Source organism: Clytia hemisphaerica, unplaced genomic scaffold (assembly GCF_902728285.1).
Source record: "Clytia hemisphaerica strain Z4C2 unplaced genomic scaffold, Clytia hemisphaerica genome assembly, whole genome shotgun sequence".
Lineage (NCBI taxonomy): Eukaryota > Metazoa > Cnidaria > Hydrozoa > Leptothecata > Clytiidae > Clytia > Clytia hemisphaerica.
The window spans coordinates 388,477-399,979 of record NW_027104387.1 but is presented as its reverse complement, the minus strand read 5'-3'; the positions used below and the strand labels follow the sequence as shown (position 1 = coordinate 399,979).

At 32.7% G+C, this 11,503-nt stretch overlaps 1 protein-coding gene across 1 annotated transcript; it reads left to right on the top strand.

The window, feature by feature from the left end:
• The first annotated feature begins 1,397 nt into the window (after nucleotides 1–1,397).
• Nucleotides 1,398–10,395, top strand: LOC136819519 (uncharacterized). Its single transcript, XM_067075754.1, has 16 exons — nucleotides 1,398–1,503; nucleotides 3,145–3,269; nucleotides 3,451–3,552; nucleotides 3,747–3,890; nucleotides 4,174–4,269; nucleotides 4,530–4,673; nucleotides 4,989–5,084; nucleotides 5,339–5,449; nucleotides 6,145–6,299; nucleotides 6,564–6,624; nucleotides 6,893–7,010; nucleotides 8,704–8,834; nucleotides 9,147–9,200; nucleotides 9,523–9,578; nucleotides 9,686–9,829; nucleotides 10,116–10,395. The coding sequence occupies exons 2-16, from the start codon at nucleotides 3,183–3,185 to the stop codon at nucleotides 10,261–10,263; spliced, it is 1,647 nt and encodes a 548-aa protein (XP_066931855.1). The 5' UTR covers nucleotides 1,398–1,503; nucleotides 3,145–3,182; the 3' UTR covers nucleotides 10,264–10,395.
• Nucleotides 10,396–11,503: the final 1,108 nt, after the last annotated feature.

Below are 11,503 nucleotides of genomic sequence, written 5' to 3'. Positions count from 1 at the left end.
TAAGCTATATTTCCTTTGTCCAGAGATTTGCCGCCTTTAGCCGATATACGGCTAAAGACATTTTTAGCTGGCGAGTGTCTACAAATATAACATTACGTAATGTTTAAATTTTCTGTGAGGCACCAAATCATAGATTGGAAAATATATTTGGATTTTGAAAAAAAAGTAGGCGGAAGGAAGTTTGCTTGTTTTTCTTCCTCCTTTCTTGTTTAATGTGGAGATTTTGTAAAAGATGAGAAATTAGATTTATTGGATTTAAGTGCCCTGATGTATCTTCTATGTGCACCAACAAAATTTTGCTTCATAAAACTACATTTTGATGCTTTAATTTGGACTTGCATGAGTGTATAATCTTTTACCACACTGGATTCGTTGATCACTTTGGCTCCAGATAATTGTTTTGTCAGTTCTACAGATATGTTGCAGATTATTTCAAGGTATTCTAGTTATGTATATACAGTACATATTGAATATTTCTGACATTACTTCTTTATGATTCTACAAAAGGGAGTGTTGTTGTTCCTTCAACAAGGGCCTTTACTTTAAATGTTAAAACAAACAAAGAACTTTTCTTCGACGTTGGCATTTCACTTTTTAATACTGTGTGGCCTTTGTATCTTTTCAGGTACTTAGCTTCAATTCTTTGAAGAGATTGGAGTGTTTCTGGTTGTTTTCTTTCACTTTTGTGTTCATATTTGTATTTTTTGAGCTTCGACCGAAGAGCTGATGGAAAAATTTTGATAAATTTACAGACCAGATATCTTATAAAAGCAAAAGTCAAAAATAAATCTACAGACTGTACATAATGCGCGCATCAGATTGTTTTCTATCTTTTTTCTGTTTTGTTTTTCTGGTCTGGGATTCGAATTTCAAATGTAAACATTCCATTGAAAACGTTCGAAACGATCGTTTTTGCGCGCACATCAATGTCAATCAAATTACTCGCCAAGATTTCCTTTGCGAACCGGAAAGCGGTTGGTAGATCATTAAGCAGACCTATACTACCTGTGGTTTTGTAGAGGTCTGCGATTCAGACTACGTCAAAGCCGGTTAGTTTCTTTCTCAATAGCGAACTTGTTTTCAAGTCATTCATTTTACTGTTGTTGTTTTTTAATTACGTAATATTTATTTCAATTTCAGGGGGTCAACTTTTACCCAAAATCTGCTCCAATACATGTTTAACGGGAAAATTTGGAAACTAAAAGCTTCATTTTAAATTTAAACATATTTTTATGACTGGTATTTTGCACTAACTTGGTTCTGCTATGGACAACTTTATGTTATATTTTGAATTTAGGAGACAATAGGGTCACCCATATTAAAAGGTAAACAAATATTGCAGCCTGTTTTGTACAAAAATAAAATCGAAATAATATACCATTCTCTCTCCACAGTCAGACAGTGGACCTCTGACTGATGACAAAAAAGGAAAAGAGACTACAAAAACTGTTTAGAAAACAAAGCCTAAAGAAAGATTTGTGTAACATTCAGTAATCTGAGATGGTAAGTAAACATAATTCTATGAAATATAACTGAATAGTGCATAGACATTCTTATTTCTGTGTTGTGATTCAAACCGTAAAGAATTAATGGGGGGGGTTTCATGGTTTGCGGAGGAGCGGAATCGTTCCTTTTTTCGGACGGTGTGGCGGAATTTGGCGAAAATTTTGACGGAATTACGGAAATTGGGTTCTCTGACGGAGACGGAAAATTAGACAATTTTAGTGCGGAAAAACGGAATTTGGCAAAAACACTTGCGGAATTTCGGAATTAGCAAAAAATATTCTAAATTCGCGGAATTTTTGACAAAAATCTTGAATTTTAAAGGAATCTTCGGTGACGGAAAAAAATTTTCCTTTTGTACGGTATGACGGAATTTGACAAAAAATTGGACGGAGTGACGGAATTCGGGACCCCTTGAAACCCCCCCCATTAATGATGGAAGTTTTTTTTTTTTAAGCATGGAAGCATAATAATGAGTTGGGTATGGTGGCAATGAGTGATTTAAATTTTGACTTTTGAAATTTTAAGTATCAGATTAGTTATCCATCTTTCTATTCAATTTTGAGTTAGTTATTAAAGTTGGTTTTTAATTCATTGCAACCTCGTGTGCAACCCACCAATTTTTTAAGGCTCATTTTTACTATATTTATTTATATATTATTTATAATCTTAATTTAACATTTTATTGTATATATTTCAAGATATTTAAAATTTTCTAAGTTATTATTTTAAGGTTCAATCTCAATTTTTTTCACTAATCACAATCTAAGATTTTCAGTTTGAAAAACCACAATTTTCGTCGTCAGATTACCTAACTTTTTACACATACCTAAATTCTCAACATCCTCTCAGGCTTTATTTTATTTGTTTTTATAGTTCAATCATGTAATAAAGGTTTTTATATGACTATTATTGTATTTTTATATGTAGCGAGAATGGGCCTTCGGGCCTGATGTTTATACTTAAATATATAGATAGATAGATGACCAAGCGAAAAGAAATTCAAAAAATCCCTGTCGTCCACAGGGGGGGGGTAATGGTTTTTTTTTCTGGAACTACCCATTGTTAACGTCACTTTTACAATTTTCATGTCTGGTCATGGTTTTGCCTGATTATTGAAAATGGTTCTTAACTTCTAGATCAAAAGTTATGCTAAAAAAAGTTAGTGTTTTATTCCGAAAATGAAGGGGATTGAGTATGCCCCAGACTCTGACTCTGCATGATTCATGCAAAATTAAAGGCACTTTTGATCAATAGAAATCGTTTAATCTAGGAAAAGCTGGAAATTTGTTGTTATAGGTTTTTTTCTCAGTTTGAAGAGCCCTATCAAGTGGTAAAGGTTCTTTTTGATTTTGAAGAGCTCAAAATGGATTTTCAAGCCTTACATTTTGCCTGGAAACTCAACAAAATCATAAAATTTACAAAGACTGCAGACTTTCAAGCTTGCAAAGTAAAGTGAAAGGTTCTGAGGAAGCTAGCCTTAGGCCTAATTGCATCATCTTTTGAGTGTTAAGATTTTTAATATAGTTAGTTTGTGCAGGAGCATGAGTTGATCAGCTCTACTACAGGGTATTTAGATTGAAGCTATACTACTATATTTCAAAACCTTTAAACACATAATTTTTATATCTTTTTTATAAGGATTGTTGTTGTAAACACAAATTGACTACATCTTCATCATGCTGATCCCAATGTCTCAGTTAGCGATTTGCCCTGGAAATTGTAGTGGGAACGGTGTTTGTCTCTCTGGTACTTGTTTATGTGAGGTAAGTTGAATCTATTTTCATTTATAATTCAATATCCTCATGATATGATTTTTGAGAAAAGACTTCAAAATAAGATTACTTCATCTTGAAGTTCTTTTGTAAAAACCTGAAAAGGTAAGTTAGAAATAAGTTAAGGTAAGATAAAAATGAGTTTTGCAAAATAAATTTCTGAATTTTCCAGGTTCAATATTCTGGAGGATCATGTGATCATACAAATATTGGATATTTTGTGACTTTTGGTCTATTCTTCTACTTGATATGTCTTGGAGCAATTTTACAATTGGTGAGTTGTAGTCTTTTAGTTTTAAGTTTTCAACTTTCGATAAAGATGATTTAGTCCTTCCTCTGCTTTTTTTGTAGTGAAACTGTTCCCTTATGGAAGATTTATCACTAAATATATGAAGCTCAACTTTGTTGCCAATATTTTCCTTTAATAAATTATCATACTCAGTTTTCTTCACTGTTTTTGTTATCTAGGTATTATGTATGTGGTCAGATTTTACACGATCAAAAAGAAATTGTTTACATCATGCTTTTAGACCAAGTATTCAAAAATTAATATATTTGGCAGTTATCTGTGCCACTGGTTCTCGAGCAGTTTATTTTACACTTGGTTTGCTGGTGAGTTATTTTTCTTTCAGTTTTGAACAAAAGTAAACATTTTACTTTTTTCTATGATGTCTCCAATGGTGTCTAGCTGATGTAATCCAGAAGTTCAAAGTACAAAGATTTGTTTATTGATTTTTTCATTTATTTTGTACTTCCTGCTTTAAGGCTTTAAAATAGAATTTTAATCATAGACCTGTCGTTAATGAAAGTATAGCTGTGATAAATCAGCTTGATGCAATTTATGACATATCATTTCCTTAAGGATGTAGTAACAAAATTTGTTCTTATTTTATAGGATTTATCAAAAGTGACATTTCAAGAGAACCTGTTTTCCACTTTCTATCCTTTTGTGCTATCCGGCATGTTTCTTATAATTTGTTTTTGGGCTGAGGTAAAAACATAAGAAAATCTCAATGAATTTTACTAGATTAGTTATAAACATTTTAAAGCTCCCACTTTTATTGAAGGTTGTTTTTGACTAAAAAGACTACTGCCATATATGAAATTTTAAATAGAGTAAAAAGACTTGCTGTAATTACAATCTTCCCAATAAATTCCATGATAAAATGACTTTCATTTAGTTGATTTTCAGATTTAAAATGAAACCTTTTATTATTACATTTTCTATCTGACACCCTTTTCTAATTTTAGACATTTCATGTTTCTGGTTTAAAGTTGGATAGGCCGCGATTCCTAACTAAATCATTTGTGGCCTTTGTGATCATGAATTTCATGGTTTATGGAATGTTGGTCATGCAGTATGTTGGAAATCATCTTTTGAATGAAAAGTTAAAGGTATTGTTCTTTTCAAATTGAAAAGGACCTTAGTATCAAGTCCAAAGTAAGAAGTCCACATTTAAACTAAAATTCAACCCAAATCTACGAACAACTTTATAAGAAATTAAAACCAAGATTTAGGCTTTTGGAAAGCTTATCATATGATTTAGATAATTTGAAATCAAAGAAAGGTTTACAATAAGAATTGCCTTAGGTTTACTAATTCAAATATCAAACATAATATGTTAACACTTGGTCATGTTGGTGTACTGCAAGGCTTTTCCGATTTTTTAGTGTTTTTTAGATTATAGAGCATACTTTTTTCTATTGAAGGTCAAACTAAATGAAGTTGTCAATGGAAGCTTTGCTGTTTTGATGTTGATTTCCTTGGTGTTTTTCCTGATATATGGAGTTGAAATCTTTTGCAAGGTATCAAATTCTCGTTAAGCTGAAAATTTTTATTTAGAAACTTTTCTGTTGTCCCAAATCAGCATACATGTTTTTTTTATAAAAAGTTCAGAATTTTCGAAGCTTCTTAACTACTGGATGCTCTTTTTTAGTCTCAAACCTGGAAATGTTCTTAACTCATTCTTAATATTTTGGCAATCGAAGCCATTATGTTCTTACAAGGTTTGTTCTTCTGTTTGTTCATAGAATACTTTCAATTTTGTTGTTTCTTTCAGGTGGAAGGAGCTTTTAAGCCTGACACTCTAGCAGTACAAAAGCAAGTCAATGTTAATTTCTATCAACTTTTTGTCTCACGCTTTGGACTCGTTATGCAAGCTGGTTTCTTGGTAAGTGTACTTTTTAATTTCCTACTTTTTTCAATCAGTCACAAGTCACTCAAATTTAAGGAGATTTGTATAGCTGATATTGTTTAAGTCTTTATAAAGATATATCTAAAAGCTTCTTAATGATATGATAAGGAATTTCTCCAAAAAGAAAATAATTCAGTCGTTATTGTTTATAAACCTTTATTGACGTCAAACTGCTATTTCATTTCAATGTTTTTATTTTTAATGTTTTTAAATGTCGTTATCTGATCAGTATGAGAAATCACAAGACTTTTTGGAATTTGCACATCCCTTTGATGTCTCATGCATATCAAATTTAACTGTCCAAATAGTTTGTGTTATTTTGAAGTATTAAGTTTCACTCCTCCCTACGTACATACTTCCAAATAAAAATGTTGTCAATTTCAATGTGCAATAATATAGATTTCAAAGTTTTATCTTTCGTTTTCTATAAATAAAATTATACGTCAGTAACTGTCCCCCAGATTTCAGTTAAATTTTTTAAAATTTATAGTTTTGTGTTCTTTTAAAAACAAATAAACACAAAATTAGGGTATATCTTTCCAATTTCCAAACAGTTTATATTGGCTATCAAAAATTGAGCCAAGCGTTTGAGGATATAGATAATTGATCTCATTTTATGAGATGGCCAATTTTTAAAAACCAACTTAGACAATAATTTTGTTTTTTTTTAGTTGGCAGTAACTGTCTTTCTCATGAGTGAAGTCTTGAGCAAAATGTGGAAAGAGAAATTGCCAATTGGTGAACGAAATATTTTCAATATCGCATATCATGTGGCTGAGCTGGCTGTTGTTCTTTGGTTCCCATGCTGTCTATGGAATGTCTACAAGTATGTTTTGCTTGACCATTTTTGAAAGCTTGCTGTTTTGTTATTTCGTACCAAAGCTGCCTTTCTGTTTGCCATAATTTTATGTCATATTTTTATATTTTCAGACATAATTCGTTACTTTCTGTTTAGGAAGGTATTACAAATATGATGATATGATGTCCCAACCCCCCTGTAATATCCTAATGATCTAATGACTGGAATATATCTTGTAGCTTTATTAAGGAAACACTTATAATCACCACTTACTTTTTTATTTTATTTTAGACCGGGTGAACTATGGATATTGAATCCTCAGAAAATTCTGGATCTTGGAAGAGTTCGAAAGGTTTAATCTTCAGTTTTTCAAAACGTGCTGATCACATTACATTAACAGAAAGAAAATCTGACATCTAGTTTCTTTGGTGTCCAATTGATCACAATTTAAAACTCCCAATAAATTTATTATCCAAAGTTGGCTTTTCAAATCGTAATGAACAATAAGAACGAGTCTTTCATAATTTATATATTTTTGCCCTGTCACGTGCAAAAGTAATCTTATTATCCTAATCTTTAAGCCTCGCAGCAGATTTATCACAAATATTTTTTTTACATAGGAAGCAGAACAACAAGCACATGAACAAGCACCCATCGTTCGAGCCTCGCCCACCCCATCCAATTACAATACATTCAGTTCTGAAGATGACAACGAAACTGACGATGAAGATGAAGAAGGTACTGCTCCCATTTTTTTCTTTTAATACAAAAGACTATTATTTATTTTTGGTTAACAGACAAGAAGTTAGCTCTCTTAGCTAGAATCGCCCCTTTTCTATGTTTGATTAACAGAGACAGAGTATTCATTTATTACAAATGCTTCTTGATTCTGTTTGCTCATAAGAGGCAAAGCTAACATTTTTTTAGTGCAATGTTTTTCTTCGTTTGATTCGTTTCACATTCGAAAGGAATCATGGGTAATCAAGACCACCGCACTCTGATAACGGGTTTATGTTTGTACGTTAACGGGAAGCCCTTACGGGGACGTAATTAGTTCTGCTCATTTCGAACGGTAAATGTCCCCTAAAGGCCATTTTTGTCTGGTCGACTGTAAATTTGTAATCGTGAGTGTTTACAAAAAATTGAAAAAGACTTACCTTAACAAATGTACCAAAAGATCTTTTCCTCTATGACAAGAAAGTAATCTTTTTTTTCCGACTGAGGAAATTACCGATTAACCCTTCAAAATTGACCGTGACCTTTCCGTTCCTTTCTGACAAAATTTGAAAACGAAATTTCTTCGATTTTCTCAAAACCTTTATGTCCCCCTCCTCTTGTAAAAGACCCAAATTATTTGTTGATGATTTCATTATTTCACAATGAAGAAAATAAACTAAAATTCTTCATTTTTTCACTGATTCATCTTATCTTCTTCATTTAATAAAGAACAGATTGAGTTGTATACAATAAAAACACCTTCTTCCTCTTATTCATGATATCTAGTCTTGTTCTTGGGAAAGGCTTCTCTTTGGATTTCAGACTCAATTCTTGTCATCATTTGTTCCAGACAGATATTTTTATGTTCAAAAATCATCCCCGTTAGCTTGGTGTTAAAAAATGAACAAGTTATTGAAAGACTGAGAACTAGCTGTTAAAAATACTTGCAGAACTAAATCGTTCAGTTTCACAAAAGAGTTCCCCCCTTTTTATCAGTACTATAATCAAAACCTTTGAGAAAAAACTAACCATTGAAAAAGAAAAGTCTAGAAAAATTTAAATTTAGCAGAAGAAGGATGAACTATGATTTTGAATATGAAATAGATTTTGTGTTGGCTAGGAAAACGATTTGAAATCTGAATAATTCTTGGGACCACCATGGGATGAAAGACTCCTCAAACCGTAACAAGAAAAAAAGTAAATTCGAATATCTTACGATTTTCAATAGTGTCCCTTCGATAATTAGATTTTGACTTGTTGATTTTGTTTTGAGCTCGCCATCTTTGTTAAAGAAAAAAACGCTGACAACATAGTTTGTTGGTGACCTTTCCAAGTTGACTTTCAAAATCCCTCCCTGAAATCAAAGGTACCTTCAAATTTTTATTACTCTAGGGTACCTAATAAACTGGGGGTTTGGAATAAGCGGGGTTGGTGGAAAAATTCTCAAAACTTAAAAGGGGGTTGGAATAAAAATGTCCTGGGTTGAAAAATTTTGGAAAAGAGGCTAATACAGCAGAATTGGTGCAAAAGAGGGAACTTTCAAAAACATTTTCCCAAAAATTAATAAGCAGGGGATTGGAAAAAGAAAGTCCTGTGTGGAAAACTTTCGAAAAATAAATTAGCGGGGGACGTTTGTTACGTACCCGAGACTATTCTCTGTCAGTCTGTGTCACATACAATAAGTGAATAGCTGCATTATCATTTTTCTTGTTAGATTGTGACGGTAACCGAGATTGCTGGATTTGTTATGATGACGAGAAAATTGAACATTTAATCCAACCATGTGATTGTAAGGGTGGTACTAAATACGTCCATCACACATGTCTCAAGAAATGGCTGATGGAGGTAGGTTGTAATGAATTTTGAAGTTTCTGTAGATATCGGGTGTGTGATAATTAATTATAATGTCCATCCAAGGTATGTATGTAACATTCGGAAATAATTTTAATGGGTTATGAAATTTAGTTAAGCGGTATAGTATAGACGTTGTCAAGTTTTGTTAATATGTATGCAGTTGAAAGCGATTGTTTTTATTGAACCTTTATTCTCTTTCCAATCTGATATCACCATGTTTCATCATATAAATAAGCCAATTCCTGTAGAAAAAGACTTTTTGACCCAACTTTTTGTTGTTTGATATTTATTTCTTACTTTCAGCGACCGTCCGAGAATGAGAAGGAGACAATTAGTTGCAGTGTTTGCAAAGCTCAGGTAAAAAATTAATTTCTTCAGGATTAGTTGATTTGCTTTTTTTGTGTAAAAGATTCCAATCCTTTTCTCTAGTCTGTTCACAAGTTAAAATCTTTTGTCGACATCTTGGTCAGAGAACATAGCCTCTTTATTTCGAGTCACAACTTTACTTTCTGCAAAAATGGCCTAGTTTTCGAAAGCAGAAGCAATGTTCTTTCTACGAAGCTGAAAGTTTTGTCCGAGAGCCATTTTTGCGCCATTATTGAGACTTGAAGTAGAATAAAACTTTTGAAGTAATTTATGACGTGTAGAGGATATTCTTTTTTTTTTCATTTTTCATTAGTACAACGTAGAGAAGGACACAAGTGTCGTCTGGCTTCCCAGTGGTCAAAAAGTCAGGTTGGTATTTTGCCTATTATTTCAAAACAGGCTATTTATATTATGAAGTCTCAAATTCTTAAAGGGAATTGATAATAAAGACTGTTTTTTGTTTTTCTTCTATACAGGGCGTGGTCACAAACGTTAATCGTTGCAGTCACCATGATTCTACTTCCGGTCAGTTTATTTTTGATGTGGAAAAGAATTCCATATGATCCGCTCAAAGTTGGGATGGCGTTCGCTTTATTCTTTGGCGAACTCATACTTGCCAAGTAAGTACAACCTGTTAGACGTGCACAACACAACACTGAAACGTTAATTACTACCGAAATGCCTAAGGGAAGATTCCTATTGCACTTAACGTTTTGTTCAGAGTAATTTATTTTCATTTCTCTTCGTGCAGAGTGGATCGGAAATAACAATCCCGAGTATATTATAATGTCATACATCATTTGAAACCCGATTTAGCAGGCTTAATCCTACTTGAATCCAAACCTTAAGAAAAGAAAATGAAAATTTGTTTTATCGAAATTCTCAATCTTTTCATGTACCTGATAGGTTCTTGGGTTTCAATTTTGTCAACGCGTACTCTGTGACCAAGAGGAGTGCTCTGCGAATTTTGAGCAAGAAGGAAACAAGACACAGTCGATCGAACGGATATTCTGACGAAAACAACTCCATCTCGTCAGTATCTGTGACGTCATAGGTCACGTGATATCCTTTTGACGGATGGGAAATTGAGAAGTGCGTTGATTGAATTTTTGATTAAAAACGAAAGCATAGACTAGATTGATTTTTACTATGATTCAAAAGTGAAAAATATAGTATGAAGTAATATAATTATAATATAAGAACTTTCTTTTTTTGACACAAAGTATTTTTTATTAATTTATTTTTTTAACTATATGTAAGCATTTTTTTGTTCCGTTTCTCCGAATTCATACCGCTTTCTTTTCCAAAACCATCTTTTCCGAAACCACAATTTACACCAGCATTAAAATTCGTAGAAAATGTTAAAATAATAAAAATTTGATGAGGCTTGGCTGTTCTTACTTTTTTGGCAATTTTGAGCCTCAAATTGTTCTTATCTTGTTCTTGTCTAAAGGGTATTGAAGTATTTTAGGATTTATACCCAATTTTTACTTCTTTGACCTCTGAATTGCTTGAAATTGAGTAATGTCAGGCTAAGCATTGATCTTAAATTGTTCTTTTTTTGGCGATTTTGGACCTCATTGTTCTTATAAAAGAAAAAAAAAGTGTAGGTTATAGTTTGTGGTGTGGATTCGGATAAATTTTCTTGTAAAAATAAATCGAAACATGGTAACACAAGTATTTTGGTGAGAACTAATTATATCGATACAATAAATGATTTAATTTAGGCGAGAACTAAAATCTTGGCCTATTTTGCCAAAAATCGTCAAATTCGCTAAAATTAGTTCACTCAAAGAAGCTTTAATCGGACTGAAAAACTAGTAATTTGGAAATTAGAAATTCGCTATTTGCTTTGTGTTGTCAACTATAAATATTTTTGGACCTACCTCCGGGTACCCCGGTGGAGGTTCTATAAATTAACCCATGTCCGTCCGTCCGTCCGTTCGTTCGTTCGTTCGTTCGTTCGTTCGTTCGTTCGTTCGTTCGTTCGTTCGTTCGTTCGTTCGTTCGTTCGTTCGTTCGTTCGTTCGTTCGTTCGTTCGTTCGTTCGTCCGTCCGTCCGTCTGTTACCAGCTTTTCTCAGGATTGGCTCATTAGTTTTTTCTGATTTCTTGCACAATGATGCAAAATGGCAATGCCCAGAACGTGACGAAGCCCGATTTTTGAGAAAAAATTTATTTGGGCAAATTTGGGCCAAAAACTACCTAAAAATAGGGTTTTTTGGACTTTGTGCAAAATCCTGTCATTACTTTTTTCTGATTTTTTGTACAAAGATGGAGGGCAAGATTCTCTAA